Source organism: Lathyrus oleraceus, chromosome 4, assembly GCF_024323335.1.
Source record: "Lathyrus oleraceus cultivar Zhongwan6 chromosome 4, CAAS_Psat_ZW6_1.0, whole genome shotgun sequence".
In the NCBI taxonomy this organism is placed as follows: domain Eukaryota; kingdom Viridiplantae; phylum Streptophyta; class Magnoliopsida; order Fabales; family Fabaceae; genus Lathyrus; species Lathyrus oleraceus.
In genome coordinates, this window is record NC_066582.1 from 298,234,823 (window position 1) to 298,257,672 (window position 22,850).

The 22,850-nt window shown below is 35.8% G+C and overlaps 1 protein-coding gene across 1 annotated transcript; it reads left to right on the plus strand.

Moving 5' to 3' along the window:
• The first annotated feature begins 7,464 nt into the window (after nucleotides 1–7,464).
• On the plus strand, nucleotides 7,465–13,081 carry LOC127075223 (alpha-amylase 3, chloroplastic). The gene is made up of 13 exons (XM_051016715.1): nucleotides 7,465–7,968; nucleotides 8,174–8,304; nucleotides 8,848–8,902; nucleotides 9,000–9,113; nucleotides 9,250–9,370; nucleotides 9,714–10,072; nucleotides 10,152–10,825; nucleotides 11,039–11,228; nucleotides 11,440–11,546; nucleotides 11,759–12,008; nucleotides 12,135–12,257; nucleotides 12,345–12,512; nucleotides 12,630–13,081. The coding sequence occupies exons 1-13, from the start codon at nucleotides 7,678–7,680 to the stop codon at nucleotides 12,789–12,791; spliced, it is 2,745 nt and encodes a 914-aa protein (XP_050872672.1). The 5' UTR covers nucleotides 7,465–7,677; the 3' UTR covers nucleotides 12,792–13,081.
• Nucleotides 13,082–22,850: the final 9,769 nt, after the last annotated feature.

Below are 22,850 nucleotides of genomic sequence, written 5' to 3' on the forward strand. Positions count from 1 at the left end.
ATAAATATATGACATATAATAATATATATAATATTAAATATTGATGCAAAATATCTCAAATGATATTTTGTCTTCCAGTACCAATTGATCAATTATTATTGTTACTAAAATATCCCCTATTGTACTTATTAATAATTGTCATTCTCTTTTAATAATGATTGATCTCTTCAGAATCCATTGATTACTCTATTGGTCCCAAATGACAACATTTAGAGCACATATGAACGCAAATTGTTTCAACTGACAAAAGATAGAGTACTTAGAAACTCAGTTGGTCTCAACTAACAACCAATTGAACCTTTAAGGATATATGAGATATTATAAAGCCCTTACACAAATTCACAATGAATTCATGATGGTCTCACATACTTATTTAAGTTTTCCATCTTTTTTATTCTCATTATTAGGCTTGAAATCTTTCACTTTAACGTCCATCTTACATCTAGGTCTCATAACTTTTAAAATGTGATACTGATATAATAAAATAATAGATGTTGTATTTTTTTCATCAACATTGATAAGTGAATTTTTTTACTTCATACCCCTATGTTTAGACTCATACCCCAATAATTTTTTAAAAATACCAAATTTACCCTTAATTGGTTTTAACCAATTTACCATTTCATTTTTACCATTCAGTTGATACTTTCGAAAATTACACATTCCACCCTCGCACCGGAACTCCTGGAAAAAGACTTTCGGTATGTATTTTTTTCAAACCGGAAGACTAAACCAAAGACATCCGGAACACTACAAATAGTAAACCGGAAGACTTCAACAAAGAGTTCCGGTTCTTTAATAAAAAAAACGTTCCGGAACACTTATTGAAAGAGTTCCGGTAAACAAAGTGACATATATGTTGAAGTATTCTGGTATTATTTTTGTGTATTCTGGAACTCTTTCTTGGAAGACTTCCAGTTTGCATGTTTTTTTGGACTTTTTTTTTACATTTTTTTATTGTGCAGGAATGGAAAATCTTCCCCAAATAGGTGTAGATACTTCTAATGCGTTTTTAACGACTGAAAGATTTGGTACACGAGAAGAGGTGATCAGATGGATTACCGTTATTATCACTCGTTCAGATACTGAAACGGGCAAGAGAGGGAGAAGTAACAAATTAATATTTGGTTGTGATAAAGGTGGGAAACACAAGGATACTGATAGTGGAACCCAAAGTGCGTCGAAGAAATGTGGATGCCCATTTAAAATCAGGTTGACTACGGCGAAAGATGGGTCTGGTTGGAAGATTGATGTAAAATGTGGGTTCCATAATCATGGTTTACCTGATAGATTAGAAGGTCATTACTTTGTTGGTAGGTTGACCACAGATGAGAAGCAACATGTCGATGATTTGACAAAGAGACATGTACCCCCTAGACACATATTACTTTCCTTGCAAGACCGAGATCCTGAGAATGTCACTCGGATTACGCAAGTATACAAGCATAAGAGTGTGATACAAAAAGAGATAAGAGGTCCTAGAAGTGAGATACACCATTTGTTTAAGCTTATTGAGGATGCAAGCTATGCGTATTGGAGTAGAAAAAAGGACGACTCGGAAGTTGTGAGATATATATTTTAGGCCCATCCTGATTCAGTTAAGTTGTTGAATATTTTTCCTATTGTGTTAGTTATGGATAACACCTACAAGACAAACAAATATAGACAACCTTTGTTTGAAATTGTTGGCATGACATCAACCGAGTTGACTTTTACTGTTGCATTTGCGTATATGGAGTCTGAGCAGACAGAGAACTTTTGCTGGGTATTGGAGAAACTAAAAGAATTGTTTGTGAAGAAAGATTTGTGTCCACGAGTGATTTTGAGAGATAGAGATCTTGCTTTGATGAAAGCAATTGAAATTGTGTTTCCCAGGTTGATTAATTTGCTATGTAGATTTCACATTAACAAAAACGTTGGTGCAAAATGCAAACAACATGTGGTGAATGACTTGTAAAATACGATAGACACATTATGGATGGAAGTTGTTTGGGCTAGTGATGAGATTGAGTATGGTCAATGGTTGCATCAACTTGAGCAAGCATGTGTTGATTATAACAGATTTATTAATTATGTGAAAGACACATGGTTGACTCCATATAGACATAGATTTGTTGGAGCATGGATTAATCGAGTGCTACATTTGGGTAACACGACGACTAATCGGTACGTGTTATAATTTTTTCTACGTTATTTTTATATGTGATATTTTTTCTATGTGTTATTTTCAATATTTTTAGGGTTGAATCTGCTCATTGGAAGTTAAAGCAGATGTTAGGAAACAGTATAGATGACATGGTCAAATGTTGGGAAGCTATGAATAACAACTTGAGGTTACAACTGGGAAACATTAGAGCTTCTTTTCAAAAGAGTTTTTACGAAGTTGAGCACGCGCACATAAGTCCATTTTATGGTTATTTGCGTGGTTCAGTGTCTCGAGCTGCTTTGAGACGTATTGCTGAAGAGTCATTGAGAGTTGATTATCTTGGAACTAACAGACAAATATGTGATTATACTCTTAGAACATCTTATGGGTTACCTTGTGCTTGTGAGTTAGGAAGATACGCACTAGGTGGTATACCAATACCCATAGATCCTGTTAATGTTCATTGAAAGAAACTAATTATGGAAGTTGAGTTAGAGGTAGGTGCAGATGATGGATCAGAGGTGGATATGACTTGTGCAATAGATGAATTGTGGAAATGGTTTAGGTCATTAAATGTTATTGGGAAAATGACATTAAAGAGTAGGGTATGTGAACTTGCATACCCCACAATGACTCTATTGTGTCCACCACCCGAGAAATTAAAAACCAAAGGAAGAGTGAAGAAGAAAGGGAAAAAACCAACAAAATATGATGTTTATAGGGACCCTTCGTATCATGAGTATGTTGATAATGCATCTCAATCTTCATAAAGGCAATCTCAACCATCATAGACTTCGAAGAAGTTAAAATTATCAAAGAAGCAACCACAATCACAGAAACATTTCACTCTTCAATTTCCTAATCATATTAGGTCATACATTGAAGATGTAGTTAATGTTGAATCAAATGGTAATTGTGGATTTAGAGTCATTGCATCATTGCATGGATATGACGAGGATGGTTGGTCAATGGTTCGCAGAGACATGAGGTTGGAAATAATAGACAAGGATAGGTCAACTTTGTATGACAAGTTATTTTGTAATCGGTTGTCAGAAGTGAGAGAATCTTTGATGATAGAATCCTTTGGTTCACAGCCACCTGAAAAATGGTTGACTCTACCAGATATGGGTTACTTGATAGCGAATCGCTATAATGTTGTACTTGTCTATTTAGGGAATTCGTACATGACTTTCTTTCCTATGACAAGTTCACATTCACCAAATGTCTCCATTTATTGCATTGATTTTGTTAACCAAAATCATTGGGTTCAGGTACGTATTTGATTTTATATGACTTAATGTAAGCTTTGGTCTGTGTCCAACAAACCTTTAACTCTTTCTTCGGACCTCTTTCCTAAAAACAATTAAAACACATATTAGAAAACACAATATAAAATATTCAAATATTATTCATTTTCAAATATATTCCATTTATTTACCTCACCAAACCATAAATGGCGAGCAACATGATGCTCGTACTTTACCAAAAGAGACGTATCGTACGACCCTCCTGAATATCCAATCGGCTCTGCTGCAGATGAAGATGCGCTCCGACCTAAACTGCGGTCTGGAATCCTACCATCCGCGCCTCGTCTTCGAATCACTATAAAAAAATATTATAACAAAATAATTATAAAAAAAAATAAAAATAAAAATACACCGGAACACTTCTTAAAAGAGTTCCGGTGTGGAAAAAAAATTGGTTGACTATCGAAACACTTCTTAAAAGAGTTCCGGTTTAGTTCATGCAAACCGAAAGTCTTTAAGAAAGAGTTCCGGTATATACTCTTACAAACTGGAAGACTTTCTTAAAGAGTTCCGATTCAATGCCCAAAAAATGCAGCAAACCGAAAGTCTTTGAAGAAGTGTTCTGGTATACGTTTTGTGAACCGGAAGACTTACTCTCAGTGTTCTGGTTTACAATGCCAAAAAATGCTCTTCCGAAAGTCTTCAAACGCAACTGGAAAAAAATTCCATTTCTGAAAAATATACCCTATTTATATGAGGATATTTTGGTCCAAAAAAATTATTTGTAGGGGTATGGGTACAATTGTAGGGGTACGAGGTAAAACTTTCTGATAAATGCAATATAAGATCACTTAAAATTATCTTTGGCATATTATCTAGATTCTTAAAAACAATTGTGACACATATGTAACACCTAGTAATGCTTTCCTTTTTTTTCTTCAAAAACCATATAAGAAAATGCAATTGAATGTATAATATATGTAGAAGTTACACCTACAAACTTAAGCAGGATATTCAATATTTGTTGGTCTTATAAGTATAATCCATGAGGAGCAATGTGGAAAAAATGTTAAACATCTATATGTATTTTGAGTGGACCCAAAAAATATATTGGGTTTGAATCACCAAACATTTTATATCTTAAGACAGATCATTTATAAATTTCAATAATTGTTTCATTTATGTTCTTAAAACTTTTATATACTTGTTTTATCTATGACGTAGATTATAAACTTGCTTGATATTAGTCACATTGTTCGACCTTTGAATTTTTGAAGTCATATTTTTTGAAAGAACCATGTTCATTGTTATTTCACCGAAAAATTTCTTATCTTTTACATTTAAATGACCGACACCGGGAAGAGCTTTCAAATTTGGAGGAATATCATGATTGTCTATTCCAAACACAACAATAGTACTCCAAACATGTGCATACAAGAAATATCCATACAACCCGAATGGATACTCATATTTTCTTAATCCCGTGTCATTATGTTTCACTTTTCTATTTTTTATTTGTACACATTCCCCCTTTCATAACCCGATATATAAGAAATTGTTTTATTTAATTAGAACAAAAATCAAACCTAAAAATAACTATAACAAAACTTAACTTAACAACTTCACTATGAGATAAGTCCACTAAATTATATCATAAATTAAAAAAAAATTCAGTCATAAAGTATTTCCTAACACCCCCGTTTCACCACCAATGGTTTGAAAACACATTGTTTCACCATAACATAAACGAAATCATGACATGGAAACACATATTTAAAAGAAAAACAGAAAACACCTACCAAATAGACCTTTTCAAAATTTTGATTTTTATCGTACTAGAAGGATCATCTTGAAAGAATTATGCATTTCCATTTTCAAGTGGATACATTACTAGAAACAATGATAAGAGATTTATAATTTCATTACCTCTTCTTTGAGACAAAAATCAAGTTAACATAGTAAATATATCATTCCCTTCATTCCTTATTATAAACAAATTTTAGTTTTTTTAGATTTATTGAATAGCTAATGTATTTGGTCTATATATAAACCAAATGCATTAGTTATTCAATGAATCTAAAAAATCAAAAAAAATTTATAATAAAGAATGGAGGAAGTATATATTTTTTGTGAAAAATCAAATGTCATAATTTTTTTAAGTGGTATATATTGAACGGTAAATTAATGCTTATGCAATCAAGTACATATTTTGTAAAAAAAAACCCATAAGTGGTGAGTGGAACTATTGTATCCACGAACGTTGTCGTAATTTCCACGAGACTAAGAAAATCATACTTGAGTTTAAGAAAATAAATGATATAATGTAAATGAGGAGTACAAGCAAGTTGTCGTAATTTCCACGAGACTAAGAAAATCATACTTGAGTTAAAGAAAATAAATGATATAATGTAAATGAGGAGTACAAGCAAGGTAATTGATTTGATTTGTAAACTATGGTAAACGTGCTTAAAGTAGACTAATATGTAGAAAATTCTAATAGAGAAAGCAATTAGGTCCCCTTCAAATCCTTTGTCTTATCTTTGTGTGAATAATTCCGTCTGAGTTCATAATGATCTTTTAAGATATCACGGCTATTCTAACAAAATAGTTGCGCATAATGTCTTGCTACACAACCTTCTTCGTCATATTACAATCCCTCAATATCTTGAACAAAGTTGCAACTAACAAATGTTTGAACGAACATTAAAATACTCGTGTCACTACTAAGTATACCCCATGTATAACAATATAAATAGTCTTCCAATAGTATTTGATCCAATTGTATTATTTACGGTTAGTTCTCAAACACGATTTGATATCATTTCACTAATTCGCCAATGAACAAAAAACATTAAGAACAAATAACTATTGGATAATAAAAGAGTTTATCATAACAATGAATAATACCCAACTAATCATATTATTAACATAAATTTAGGGGAAATTCATCTAAGGGGTTTAATCAAATTAAACTAGCCAATCATTATTAGGAAAATCATGACAAAGCCAATTATTATTAGGTAAATCATGACAATAGAGATGAAAAGAGAGCAAAATAAAATTACAAATAAAAGGATGAAATCCTTCGTGAAAGATCTTAAACTCCTAGCTTCAAGCTCTAAAAATCAACTTAAGAAAGTGATAAAATCCAAAACCTTACAACTGAACGAGTTTGAGTATTTATAAAAAATGAGATCTCACAAAAACATGCAACAATGTTCTATTCGCGCGTCACGTTTAATCCGTTACACTAGCATGTCACTCTGCCTTGAGCTAATCTTATCGCACCACCATGTCTAGTAAGTAGGGGTGACAAACAGACATGTCCGTTCCATTTAGGTCCGCCCTGCAAAAATCTACAAAAAAAATAAGGAGAGACAATACAACCACGAGCGTTATGTAGGGCATGGGCTTTAACCTTGGCTCACTCGCAAAAAGTTATGTTAATGTCCACACTCGCAAAAATTGCAAAAAAAAGGCGGGACATGACGAGCGTTAAAGAGGGTGTGGTCTTAAAATCTTGACCCGACCTACGAAAAAATATGGACAAAATAGATATGTTCAATGGGCCGAACCCGTTTTTTCACCTGAAACACATTTTTTTCATGGAATTGTTTCACGAGATTTTGTCAATTTACTCATTTTTCTTCCCATTCTTATGTCCAAGTCCTATAGTGAAAATAAAGCATGATTTATTTAGTGAAAATCATTTTAATACAGATCTTTTCTATAATTTTTAAAAAATTACTAAAACTAAACTAAATAAAAAAGTAAAAACATTAAAAATGAAAGTACTCAAAATTAGTATTAAAAAAATCTAAAAGGATTATTCAAAATGGAGGATAGACCCATCCTTGAGAAACTCCAAGTTTTACTGAGTTGACAATGAATAAAAAAAAGAGAATAGAAGGAGAATCTCAATTATTTTTTCACATGATAATCGTTTGTTTTATTCTTTCAAAAATTTCCCATCATTATTATTTGTTGATTGCTTCCATGTCGGCATGTGTACACTCATCTTGGACAACTCTATAAATATCCATTCTTTTTCATCAAAACAAATCTATCCATCCATTTTTTAAATATTTATTTTGCTCAAAAAACCATCAACAATAATTTACTTTAAAAAGAAAAGAAAAGAAAATAAATCTCATCCCTCCTAATAACCAAATAAATAAATAAATTATTCTTTCTTGTCCACCGTTGCTGCAAGCTAACACCAACTAAAAGGTGTCTTGCAAAAGAAACCACCACCACCGTCACCGCCACCGTCACCGCCATATCATGAGCATCTCCACCACCGTTTTCTCTGAACCACTCTTCAACTTCAAACTCTCTCACTACCACAGAGTATCTTCCTTTCACCGTTTAAAACCAAATTCACACTCTCTCTCTTCCTCTTCATTATTCTCCTCCAATAACAAATATCACTCCTGTTCATCAACATTCAAGCCACCCCACAAGTTTCTTTCTCCAAAGTTTCAAACTTTTGCATCAAATACTGATACCCTTGAATCAATTCAGTCTTCTGATGTCATTTTCAATCAGACTCATCCCATCAACAGAATTGAACTGGTATCTTCTATCATCACCCTTTTGCCTTTCAATATTCTTGTGTTAATTATCATCACGTTTTCTGAGAATGTTAAACTTTCAAATAATTTAATGCTTGTACTTTCAAGTTCTATAAAAGAAAGTCACATGTGCATAAAAAAGGCAAAGATCTTTTTTGATTACTTTTTTATTTTTTTAGTTTTCTTACTTGAAATGGAATCTACAGGTGGAGGGAAAGGTCTTTGTTAGATTAGATCAGGGGGAGGATTCAAAGAATTTGGAGCTTATTGTTGGTTGCAATTTACCAGGAAAGTGGATTCTTCATTGGGGTGTTTCCCGTGTGGATGATGTTGGAAGGTACATCATGTTAAATAAGGTGTTTGAGTTCATGGTTATCAAATCATCATTCACTCAGATGAACTATTTTCTAAATTGTGATTCGAATTTTATCATGAATAGTAAGCTATATTGGTAATAGTTTTGTTAAGCTAACTCAGTTATAGTTGTGCATAGACATTATAGTGCACGGATGCGGGTTCGAACCTTCAATATCCCACTTATTCACCTTTAAGGGGTGGAATTCCAACCATTAGGCTAGTAATTGGACACACTAAGTTTAGGTAATGATTCATTAGGATTCATTATAGTGAATCATGTAGGATTCATCCTAAGCAATTTAGTTTGAAGATGAGATTCGTGTGCAAAAAAAAAACGCACTAGGGATTTGTATCAAATCAAGATACAACTCGTGTGTATTGTAAGATACTGATAATCATGTTCGGATTTAATTTTGTTTAATTTTGTGATATCTTATGAAAATGCACTTTATTTGGCATCATATCGAGAGCTATATCGTAATGATACAATGAAGATGCTTAAGATGTAAGCTTGAATGTGCAGTGAATGGGATCAACCTCCCCGAGATATGATACCTTCTGGATCTATTCCTATAAAGGTAGACAATGGTTTCATGACTTGTCTTGATCTCACATTTGACACATGTTGGTTATTTTTTTCATGTATAATGTTTGAGTATGAAGTGAAATTTTCAGGACTATGCAATAGAAACACCGTTGAAGAAACCATCTGAAGATGATACGTTTCATGAAGTCAGAATCGGTCTTAAAGCTAGCGATGACATTTCAGCCATTAATTTTGTTCTCAAGGTTTATGTCGTTACAGTTAGAAATTGGATATGTTAGGTCTAGTGTTGGATATGTAGTTGACCTAAGAACCTTTTGACAAAAAAAAATTCATTACTTTTTCGCTTCGTTCCAACTTGGGTGCTCTCTGTCGACGCAGGACGAGGAAACTGGTGCTTGGTATCAACACAAAGGAAGAGACTTCAAGGTTCCTCTGGTCAACAATATTAAGGACGATGCTAATATAATAGGACCTAAAACAAGCTTTAGTTTGGGGCAAGGTAATTTTGAAATCACTATGCATTACTTTTGCTTCTTCAGTAAATTCTATTTTGTCTCACTTAAATTTGAAATTTAACAATATGGTTGATCTTATTTGTCCTAAGAATGAAAGTTGCTTGGATCCTGACATTAAGTTGAATTTTAATCTTTGTGTTGATAAAAGCTTGGAATATTGAACCATTTGTCTTCTCAATTTTGAAACGATCATTCATCGAGCTTATATGTTAGGAACACTCCTTTTTCTTTTCATCGATTTTTTTATACCCTTTCGGTTGTGTCCTCACAACACTTTCTTTATGAGCTTGAACTGGCTTACATTTCACGTTTTTTCCTCACTCACAGGGGACATAGGGCAGCAGATATCTAACGCCCTCCTTAAGTCAGAAGCAACCGATGATAAAGTTCAAGATAACAACAGTGAATCCGAAAGTCCGAAACTGGAAAGTAGTCAAGTAGAAGGTTTCTCTGTAGAACTACCTTTAACCAAGGAAGTTACGGTCAATAACTCTATCAGTGTCTCAATTAGGAAATGCTCCGAAACAGGTAAAAATCTTTTAGATTTAGAAACAGATATTCAGGGAGATACTTTCCTTCATTGGGGAGTTTGTAGAGATGATTTAAGAAAGTGGGAAGCTCCACCTGCTCCTCATCCACCGGAAACCGTAGCATTTAAAGATACAGCTTTGAGAACTCGATTAAAGGTAGTCTTGTGATGAGTTGCGTCTTTTTTGTTTTCTTTCGTGTTCTATGACATATTAGCCTGTCCATTCTCTTATGTAGTCAAGAGGCAGTGGAGAGGGAAGTTCGGTACAAATCTCTCTGGGAGAAGAATTTTCAGGATTTCTTTTTGTTCTTAAGATAAATGGAAATACTTGGTTAAATAACAAGGGGAATGATTTTTACGTCCCTCTCTCAACTTCCGGAAGCTTAACTATTGGCAACATAGAGGATCAGTCGATAGCGGCGAAGAGTGAAGTGACCGAAGAGACAAGTGAAGAGGAATCTAATGCTGCGTTTACCAATGAAATAATCAATGAAATAAGGAGTTTGGTTACAGGCATTTCATCTGTGAAGAGACGAAAAACTAAATCCAAAGAGGCACAGGAAACCATTCTTCAAGAAATCGAAAGACTGGCCGCTGAAGCCTACAGTATCTTCAGAACCTCCATTCCAACTTTCTCGCCGGAAACTATTGTGGAATCCGAGGTTGCTTTGGAAGCTGAGTCACCGGAGTTGCCTCCAAAAGTAACGTCAGGAACAGGCACTGGGTATGAAATAGTGTGCCAAGGATTTAATTGGGAATCTCATAAATCTGGAAGATGGTACATGGAGCTTAAAGAGAAAGCTGCAGAATTATCGTCTCTTGGCTTCACTGTGATTTGGTTACCGCCACCTACGGACTCCGTTTCACCCGAAGGATACATGCCAAGGGATTTATATAACTTAGATTCTAGGTACTTTATTAAAGTCCCTTAAAGATCGAAAACCCTATCTTACTTTCCAATGTTGTTATCACTGATTCACTTTGGTAGTGTCCAATATTCTCTCACGTGGTGATTTATATTATGCATGAAATGAAGAGGGTAAATCTTTTTCAGCTACGAATAGGAACTTCTGATATTAACTGTTTTTTTATTTATTTTATTTTATATTTTTGTATATATTAGATATGGTAGCATTGATGAACTGAAGGATGTGGTGAAAACATTTCATAAAGTTGGAATCAAAGTTCTAGGAGATGCTGTTTTGAATCACCGATGTGCTGAGAAACAGAATCAAAATGGTATTTGGAACATATTTGGAGGTCGTCTCAACTGGGATGATCGTGCAGTTGTAGCCGATGATCCACATTTTCAGGTCTGTCTGTGACGGTTTTTATGTGTATTTTGCTCTTTCTTCTGCCTTTCCTATATTCTCAGCAACATGTCTAGTTCCTTTTTATGCTTGAAGATCAATCGATTTCAGTTGCATTTTTTTCCCTACCAGTGATTGAGAACCTTCAATTCAAAAATATGTCAAAACTTGTAACATGTTATTAGGTAATTGAATATATATTTTTTTTATACAGGGAAGGGGCAACAAGAGTAGTGGCGATAATTTTCATGCAGCTCCGAACATTGATCATTCACAGGACTTTGTGAGAAACGATATTAAAGAATGGTTATGCTGGTTAAGGTTTATATTCCAAATCCTCATTTTCATTACCCCATAATTTTCGTCATGGTTTCTTCGGTAATGTTGGAGAATTGATATGGTATCAGGTATCTGTAGGGACACTTTTCGAGCACCCTCACTCTTTCTCTTTTTCACATGCATTTCCTGTCCTTAGTGTGTTTTTCACTTCACTACTTCTACATTGTATCTTTTTCTAATTTTGTCATTTTCAGGGAAGAAATCGGATACGATGGGTGGAGGCTTGACTTTGTAAGAGGATTTTGGGGCGGTTATGTAAAGGACTACATGGATGCAACCAAACCTTACTTTTCCGTAGGAGAGTACTGGGATTCCCTCAGTTATACTTATGGTGAAATGGATCATAATCAAGATGCACACAGGCAGAGGATCGTTGACTGGATTAGTGCCGCCGGCGGTAGTGCTGGTGCATTTGATGTTACAACCAAAGGGATTCTTCACTCTGTAAGCACTCAACTTCGATGGTTTTAATAATTTCTCTTCAAATTTACTAGTATATAGAAATGTTATGGGCGAATATTGTATTCCACTTACTAGATGACATATCAATTGAATCCGGCTCCTTTGTAGGCATTGGATAGATGTGAATATTGGCGCTTGTCAGATCAGCAAGGAAAACCCCCTGGAGTTCTTGGATGGTGGCCGTCTCGCGCTGTTACTTTTATAGAAAACCACGACACTGGTTCTACACAGGTTTGGACATCCCCCACTTTCAAAAATAGCTCGGTAAAATTTTATTGGAATAATTTATTTTGAATACAATGCTTCACCTTTTTGAAGGGTCACTGGAGATTTCCCCACGAAAAAGAAATGCAAGGATATGCTTACACTCTTACTCACCCAGGAACTCCGTCAGTGTTCTTTGACCACATTTTCTCTCACTATAAAACCGAAATCGGGGCACTTCTCTCTATAAGGAAACGCAACGGGATCAGCTGCAGGAGCACTGTGAGTATCAAATTTTAAAGCATTGATATCGATATTATTGAAACACTCGCTTATTTTAAAGCATTGATATCGATATTATTGAAACACTCGCTTACCTTTCTTTCGTCATGTTCTAAGGTTAAAATTCACAAGTCAGAAAGGGATGTTTACGCTGCTATCATAGATGGAAAAGTTGCTATGAAGATCGGTCCCGGTCATTTTGAACCACCTAGTGATTCCCAAAAATGGAAATCAGCTTGGGAAGGAAGAGACTATAAAATTTGGGAGGAAGCATCATAATATTATTTCAAATCTTAGTATTATATAATATATTCGATTGGATAATGGTGTCAAGTGTGGTAAACTACAATTTAAGTGAGTTTCTTGCACAGAAGCATCATTATAGAGAAGGCTGCAGTCTGAAGGATTGAAATTGAGTTGTAACATATTTATTATGTTTACAATTTATGTTGTATTTAGATTCTTGTAACAAAAAATTTGTTGAATAAGTGGCAGTTATAGTACATAAGCCATCAAACGTTGAAGTAATTAATGGATTCATCTATAAGAAATGATTTGGTGTTATACTATTTTAGAGGTGTTGGCATGAATGGATCTTAGTTGAGACAGGTAGTCTTGAGTATATGTGTGTCTACTCGTTCTGGAAATATTCATTCCAGTTAAAGGCTTTTATAGCTAAGCCTAAATCCCTTTAAGGACTTTAACTAACCCAAATGAGTTTAGTTAGAATGAGATTCTTCACAGCACATCATGTCTTACTAATTTTCTATGGCAAAATTGTAGAAGCATGCTTCAATCCAAAAGAATTTTGATGAAGACAACATGTATCAATGCAAAAAGAGAAGAGCTTCAAGAGAATTCAAAGCATCAAATTGATCAAGTCACATATGCATAAGCAACATTTTGATCAAGCTTCTTTTTCAAGCCAACACTTGTGCAAATTTGTTGATTCACTTCTAAGGTATATCTAATTCACTCTTAAATTAGTATACAAGTGTTCAACAATCATGTTTTGCATTTCCATATTTAACCTAACCAATTTTTAACATGTTGAAATGAAAAACACATTTTTTTCCTAAACTATTTTTCTGCATTTCAACAGTGTTAGCCGGTTAACCATATGGATTAACCGGTTAACGGCCCTGTTTTTGAACTTCATTAGTTAACATTATATGCGTTAACCGGTTAACCCATTTGGTTAACCGGTTAACACTGTTCGTTTCAGTGAAAAATATTTTTCAAATGCTTATACCTTTTCACTAATTTTTATGAAGAAAATTATACCTCTTTGAAAAGGTGTTTTGTCAATATAAATTCTGGATTTTTTAAATGAAAATTCACCTCCAAGAACTTTCATAAAAACTCAAAATAATCACTCCTTCATATTTTCAATATCTCATAAAAGTGTTCATAACCAAATTTTTGAGAAGAAACTTTTTAAAACATTCTTGTTTCATCTCATTCCATTTATTGTTGAACACTTATATATTATTCATTGAGTGAATTATTTATCTAAGGAGAAGATCAATCAAGAGAAGATTGATAATACTACACTTTATTCAAATCACCAAAAAGATTTATTTCTGTTTGACTTGTGATCCAGGATTGTTGGACACAAGGGTTGGTGTTGCAAGAGGATTGTTCTTGCACACTTGATTATCTATAGGTTAGATAGTAAGCATCGCCATTGGTGTGAGTAGGCTGTATAATAATTCTAACTATAGTGAAATCTCTTTCGAGTCGAAAGGGGAGTGGAGTACCTTCGGAGTGTGAAGGGAACCACTATAAATTCCGGTGTCTTTTTACTTTCCGCAATTTATTTTTCTGCACTTAAACGAAAAATAACCAAAATCGGAAACAAGATCGAAGAATTTTTAACCACCTAATTCACCCCCCCTCTTAGGCGCATTTACAACTTACAATTGGTATCAGAGCAAGTTATAGGTAACTTGTTCCTAGAGATCCAGCATGGTTTCCGCAAGCATAAACCCGGTTTTCAAAGATGGTGGAAGTAACAACAAGCCCCCACTCTTCTCCGGAGAATATTTGATTTCTGGAAAATCAGAATGAAGGCACATCTTGAGGCCCAAGGGGAAGGTATATGGGAAGCAGTTGAAGAAGGTCCATACAAACCGGTGAATGTGGTGAATGGAGTTGGTACTCCAAAGTTGAAAAACACTTATGACGAAGATGATAGGAAAAAGATTCTGAATGAGAAGAAGGCAATCAAAATACTCCAAAGCGCTCTTAGTATGGACGAGTTCTTTCATATATCTCAATGTAAATCGGCAAAGGAGATTTGGGACACCTTGGTAGAAACACATGAAGGAACCATCGAAGTGAAGAGATCGAGGCTAAACACTCTAAGTCAAGAATATGAGATGTTCCGCATGCAGTCCGGTGAATCTATAGTTGCCTTACAAAAGAGATTCGTCCATCTAACAAATCACTTGATTGCTCTTGGTAAAACCTTCACCAATGATGATCTCAACCTGAAAGTCCTAAGATCTTTGACAAGAGAATGACAACCGAAAGTGACCGCTATTTCGGAAAAGAAGAGTCTCTCAACGATGACATCCGCGTCTCTATTTGGCAAACTTCAAGAACACGAATTGGAACTTGGAAGACTCGAGAAGCACGAAAGTCAAGAAAAGAAGTCCAAGGGGATTGCCTTGAAGGTTGATTCAAAAAATGACAAAGATGATGAGACGTCCGAAGATGAGAACTTTATGCTTCTTGTAAAGAAGCTTGGTAAGTTTTTTAATAAAAATAAAAATTCCTCTTATCCTAAAAAGAATAAACATTTCAGGAAAAAGGAAGCATCCACATCAATGCAAGACGTCACTTGTTATGAATGTGGACAACAAGGTCACATAAAGCCGGATTGCCCAAAACTTGCAAAGAAAGGAGGATTCAAAGGCAAGAAGGAATTCAAAAACAAAAAGGCTTATGTTGCTTGGGACGATAATGAGATCAGTTCATCTTCGGAAACGGAAAGCGATGAATGTGCGAACATGGCTCTTATGGCTTCACATCACTCCGATGAAGAAATCGATGAGGTTAGTAGCAATTTTTCAGTTTATGACAATGACGCACAAGATGTTATAGATGAACTCTTAAAAGAATGCAAGACGTTGTATAAAAGTATTTCATCCCAAAAGAAACAAATTTCATCCTTAGAAGAAAAAAATATTGCTTTGGAAAAATATATTGAAAGTGAAAAACAAAAGTTGATGGATGAAAAACAAAGTCTTGTATGTAAGAATTGTGAGTCTTTATCTTTTCAAATTGTTCAACTTAAAAGAGTTTTAGAAAGATATGAAAAAGGTCAAATTGGCTTGGAGGAAATTCTTAAGCACCAAAGGTATTCTAATGATAAAAGTGGATTAGGATATTCTAAGTTTTCCAAACCAAGCACAAATGAGACCATTTTTGTTAAAGCAAGTGAACAAGTTGTTAAAGAGAAAGTAAACAATTCTAAAAGTGTGCATCAAAGTCATAAAAAGAAAATGATTGCTAAGAAGAAGAATTATGTTCCTAGATATAGAAGTCATTTTCAACCTACTTGTTTTTATTGTGGAATCAAAGGCCACACACCTAATGCTTGTTATCTGCGAAACTTTAGCGTTGCAAAAGGGCATTACGTGTGGGTTAAAAAGGATACTAACTACCAAGGACCCAAAGAAATTTGTGTACCTAACAAAACTTGATTTTGTTTTGTAGGTATGCTTGAAGACAACTTTGAATCAATGGTATCTTGATAGCGGTTGTTCAAAGCATATGACGGGCGATGTCAACAAATTTTCACATCTATCTTTAAAGGCCAAAGGATATGTTTCATACGGTGATGACACTAAAGGAAAGATCCTTGGAGTAGGAACCATTGGAGCACCTCCTTTTACCATCATCGAAGATGTCCTTTATGTTGAAGGCCTAAAGCACAACCTTCTTAGCATAAGTTAATTGTGTGACAAAGGGTTCCGAATCAACTTCACAAAGGATGAATGTGTGATAGAACATGAAGTCACCCATGACATTTTGCTAAAAGGTAAAAGGGTTAATAATATTTTTATGACTTCATTTGATGACTCTTCCTTGAAGGTAAAATGCTTAATGACAAACAACAGCGAGGCTTGTCTATGGCATAAAAGATTCGCTCACATTCACATGGAGCACATGAACAAGTTGATAAAGCATGATCTAGTTGTTGTTCTTCCAAAGATTAAGTTCATCAAGGATAAGTTATGTGACGCATGTCAAAAGGGAAAGCAAACCAAGACAACTTTCAAATCCAAGAATGTTGTATCTTCGTCTAGGCCACTTCAACTCTTGCACATGGATCTCTTCGGTCCATCAAGAACGAAAAGCTTCGGAGGTAATGTTTACGCTTTAGTTATTGTTGATGATTTCTTTAGATATACATGGACATTGTTTCTAGTGCAGAAAAGCGATGCTTTCAAGGCTTTCAAGAAGTATGCGAAACAAATTCAAAATGAGAAGTCCCTCACAATAACCTCCATAAGAAGTGACCACGGTGGAGAATTCCAAAACACATTCTTTGAAGAATTTTGCGAAGAGCACGGAATTTCCCACAACTTCTCCGCACCACGAACACCACAACAAAACGGTGTCGTAGAAAGAAAGAATAGATCTTTGGTGGAGCTCGCAAGAACGATGCTCAGTGACTCCAACCTTCCTAAATATTTTTGGGCGGACGCAGTTAGCACAACATGCTTTGTTAGCAACCGTGTCAACATTCGGCCGATTCTCAAAAAGACTCCATATGAGCTCTTCAAAGGAAGGAAGCCCAATATATCTTTCTTTCACATTTTTGGGTGCAAATGTTTTGTCCTCAACAATGGTAAGGACAACCTTGGTAAGTTCGATGAGAAATCTGACGAAGGTATCTTCCTTGGCTACTCCCTATCTAGTAAGGCATTTAGAATTTTCAATAAAAGAACTCTTTCTATTGAAGAATCAATGCATCTATCTTTTTATGAAACTAACCCCTCGAAAGAGGATAACATTATTGTTGTTGTTGATGATGATATAATAGATATGTCACAACAACAAAAGGAAGTTCCAAATGATCAACCAATACCACAAGGAGATGACTCACCAATCATTGAAGAACATCATGATCTACCGAAAGAATGGAGAACTCATAGAGATCACCCGATCGATAAAGTTATTGGTGATATTAGCCAAGACGTTGCAACACGACTAAATCTCAAGGATGCTTGTCTCAACATGGCTTTTGTATCTCAAATAGAACCAACCAAAGTCAATGAAGCCTTAGGCGATGATCAATGGATAGTAGCAATGCAAGAAGAACTCAACCAATTCGAAAGGAATCAAGTTTGGAGTCTTGTACCAAGACCGAACAACAAGCACATCATAGGAACAAGATGGATGTTCAAGAACAAACTTGATGAGAATGGGATCATAGTTCGTAACAAAGCAAGATTGGTCGCACAAGGATACAACCAACAGGAAGGAATTGTTTTTGATGAGACGTTCGCTCCGGTAGCAAGGTTAGAAGCAATTCGATTATTACTTACTTATGCTTGTTCTATGAATTTTCAATTGTTTCAGATGGATGTCAAAAGCGCTTTCCTAAATGGCTATATCAATGAAGAAGTCTACGTCAAACAACCTCCGGGTTTTGAAGACTTCAAGAATCCTTCATGTAACACCCTTCTAAAATACCCCAATAATAATTAAAACAACAAAATATAAATCAGAGTAAATATGCAATTAAGGGTGTCACACTTGACACTTCACACCGTTTTCCAAAATATCCTGTCATGCTCATTTGATTAATCAAAATAAAACATTTGCATAATTCGCAGCGGACAAAGTCTAACAACAATGCAAAACATGTAACACATTACATGTAAACTCGTTCAACAATCATCAATGAAAAACAAGTAAAACATCCCGTCCCGATGTTACATCTACCAGAGCATGACCCACTAAGGAACTACACTAGACTCCAAGGACTAGCTTCTACTCAATCACTGCTCGTTACCTGAAACATAGTTGTAAGGGTGAGTTCCTCAATCGATATAATAAGCATTATAAATTGTCATGTAATGTTAAGTAAGTTAACACATTCAATCACCCTAATCAGATCACACAATCAGTAACGGCAATATCAACTCCAAAATCATACTCAACACAATCACCAAAACAACACGTATAATATTGGAATACATCCATTCATATTATACGCCATACATACATACATTATGCAATGAGACTCCATGCATGCGGTACCGACTATTCGTGAACATATAGTTCAACCTCACCGATCAAATCCAGATACGGCTACCAAGCTCACTAGTCCCACTCATTTGAGACCTAGTGACTCACTCACTAATTCCTCACCATGGGAATTAGCTACCACCCCAATGGCTATGATATGCACGCTAATCACCTAGCATGCAAACATCAACAACAATTCACAATACTCACTCACTAATTCCTCACCATGGGAATTAGCTACCACCATAAAGGCCATAATATGCACACTAAATCAACTAGCATGCGGACATCAACAATCCACAATGGACATATGCTCACACTCTAAGCCATAAAACAGTCCATTCCACAATTTCATACATAATACATACATTCACAGCATTATGCATATCATCATACATCATCAGCATATTATCACAAAATCATATCATGTCATGCCAATTAATAATCACAGTATTAGCACACTCTACTAATACCCACACTGCTCAAAATAACGGGAAATGATCCCTACTCTATCATACATCAGCTAAATTACATTACTCAGCTGAACAACCCAAAAAACTGCACAACAACAGCTCAGAAAAATCACAATTCTGCCCATACGCGTATTGCCTAGTCCCATACGCGTATGGCCCATTTCTCAGCCAATCCCATACGCGTATCACCTGTCTCATACGCGTATGCTACGCGTACCACTTCCCCATACGCGTACCAACAGAGACCAAACCACGTTTAAAACATCATCTTCCTCATCCATACGCGTATTGCCTAGTGCCATACCCGTACCAGACCATCTCATACGCGTATTGCCTAGTGCCATACGCGTATGACCAGAAACCAGAATTCCAGATCTGCTATGGTTTTCTCTGCTACGAGATTCCTCAGATCCAACCTTCCACAGTCCAATTCTTACACAACATTCGTTCATATCATCTAACACAAATCATACCCTATTCAATTTCACAAATTCTAACATTATTACATCTAATTCCTACGAATTTCCTTCAATTATAATCCAAATTTCGTTCATCCAATATTTCACAATTTCAGCATACATCATTCTAATCAGAGTCAAATCAATGGTTTATCACTACCCATTACATGTTATCCCATAATACCCATTAAACGATGATAACCCCCCTTACCTGAGTTAATCCGGCAATCCTTTAGCTTCGAGCTCTTCCTCTCTCCAACCCTTGTTCTCTGGCTCTTTGCCCTTTTCCCTTTTCCACTTTTCCACTTTTGAGTCGTTTCTCTGTTTTCACGTGAAAACCTCTTTTTACCAAATGGGACTCTTTTTACTGATTCCAACATTATATTCCAATAATAATAATTATAATAATAATCCAATAATATTCCAATTATTTAATTAAATTAATAAATATATTATTAACTTAATTTAAATAATTATCTTATTTTTATCGGGGTGTTACAACTCTCCCCCACTAAAAGAGTTTTCGTCCTCGAAAACATACCTCAAGCGAATAATTCTGGATAAGACTCCTTCATCTGACTCTCAAGTTCCCAAGTCACATTGCCACCTGCTGGTCCTCCCCAAGCTACCTTTACCAAAGCAATCTCTTTACCCCGCAACTGCTTCAACTCTCGATCCTCGATCCTTATAGGTGATGTTTCAACAGTCAGGTTATCTCTCACCTGTACATCATCTACTTGGACTACATGCGACGGATCAGGAATGTACCTCCTCAACTGAGACACATGAAAAACCTGATGCAAATTCGCAAGTGACGGCGGTAAAGCGATACGATAGGCTACCTCCCCTATCCTCTCCAAAATCTGATAAGGACCAATAAATCGAGGTGTCAACTTCTTCGACTTCAAAGCTCGCCCGACCCCAGTTATCGGAGTAACACGAAGAAACACATGATCTCCCTCTTGAAACTCAAGTGACTTCCTCCTCTTGTCGTGATAACTCTTCTGACGACTCTGAGCAATCCTCATCTTCTCCTGAATCATCTTAATCTTTTCCGTAGTTTGTTGAACAATCTCCGGTCCAACCACAACACTCTCACCGGACTCATACCAACATAAAGGTGTCCGACATCTCCTACCATACAAAGCTTCAAACGGTGCCATACCAATGCTCGAATGAAAACTATTGTTGTAGGTAAACTCAATCAAAGGTAAATAACAATCCCAAGCACCTCCCTTTTCCAAAACACAAGCCCTCAAAAGATCCTCCAGTGACTGAATCGTCCTCTCAGTCTGACCATCAGTCTGCGGATGATATGCAGAACTCAATCTCAGCTTAGTTCCCAAAGCCCTCTGCAAACCTTCCCAGAACTTCGATGTAAATCTAGGATCTCTGTCCAAAACAATACTCGACGGAATACCATGCAAACTTACAATCTTCTCAATATACAACTCGGCTAATCTCTCTAACGGATAATCCATTCTGATCGGAATGAAATGAGCCGATTTTGTCAATCTGTCAACAATCACCCAAATAGCTTCAAAATTCTTAATTGTCCTCGGTAAACCAGAAACAAAATCCATACTGATACTATCCCACTTCCACTCTGGAATAGCCAACGGTTGCATTAGCCCAGACGGCTTCTGATGCTCAATCTTTGACTTCTGACAAGTCAAACAAGAATAAACAAAACTCGCAATTTCTCTTTTCATTCCCGGCCACCAAAATAACTTTTTCAAATCATGATACATCTTCGTAGCTCCAGGATGAATACTCAAGCCACTACGATGTCCTTCCTCAAGAATACTCTTCTTAAGCTCGGTAACATCCGGAATACACACCCGATTACCAAATTTCAAAACACCATTCTCATCAACTCTGAATTCACCACCTTGACCTTGATTCACTAGAGTCAACTTATCAACCAAAAGCACATCGGATTTCTGACCCTCTCTAATCTCATCCAGAATACCACTCGTTAACTTCAACATTCCCAATTTAACACTATTGTGAGTACTCTCACACACCAAACTCAAGTCTCTAAACTGCTCAATTAAATCCAATTCCTTAACCATTAACATAGACATATGCAATGATTTCCGACTCAATGCATCAACCACTACGTTTGCTTTACCCGGATGGTAATTCAAACCAAAGTCATAATCCTTCAGAAACTCTAACCATCTCCTCTGTCTCATATTCAGCTCTTTCTGATCAAACAAATACTTTAAACTTTTATGGTCGCTGAAAACCTCAAATCTTGACCCGTACAAGTAATGCCTCCATAACTTCAGAACAAACACCACAGCTGCCAACTCTAAATCGTGTGTCGGATAGTTCCTCTCATGAACCTTCAGTTGTCTCGAAGCATAAGCTACAACCTACTTATTCTGCATTAAAACACCACCCAAACCCAACAATGAAGCATCACAGTAAACCTCAAATGGTTCCGACGAACTCGGTAATATCAGAATAGGAGCAGTAGTTAACCTTCTCTTTAACTCTTGGAAACCTTCTTCACATTTTGAGTCCCAAACAAACGCTTGCCCCTTTCTAGTCAACATCGTCAACGGTAACGCCAACTTAGAAAATCCCTCAATGAACTTCCTATAATAACCTGCAAGTCCAAGAAAACTCCTTATCTCAGAAACTGACTTCGGAGCTTCCCACTTAGATACCGCTTCTATCTTAGAAGGATCAACAGCAACACCACCTCTTGAAACCACATGACCAAGAAAACTAACCTCTTCTAACCAAAATTCACACTTGGACAGTTTAGCAAATAACTTCGTTTCTCGTAGAACTCCTAAAACCACTCTCAAATGTTCAGCATGCTCTTCTTCAGATTTCGAATACACCAAAATATCGTCAATAAACACCACAACAAACTTGTCTAGGTACGGATGGAAAATCCTATTCATATACTCCATAAATACTCCCGGCGCATTAGTCACACCAAAAGGCATTACAGAATACTCATAATGTCCATATCTTGTTCTGAAAGCAGTCTTCTGAATATCCTCAGTTTTCACACGTATCTGATGATATCCCGACCTCAAATCTATTTTGCTGAACACACTCGCACCAACCAACTGATCCATCAAATCATCAATCCTCGGCAAAGGATAGCGATTCTTGAT

Coding starts and splice junctions, on each gene's coding strand:
- LOC127075223 (XM_051016715.1), top strand. CDS start 7,678: ATGAGCATCTCCACCACCGTTTTCTCTGAACCACTCTTCAACTTCAAA. Junction 7,969..8,173: donor CCATCAACAGAATTGAACTG/GTATCTTCTATC, acceptor TGGAATCTACAG/GTGGAGGGAAAGGTCTTTGT. Junction 10,826..11,038: donor TTATATAACTTAGATTCTAG/GTACTTTATTAA, acceptor TGTATATATTAG/ATATGGTAGCATTGATGAAC.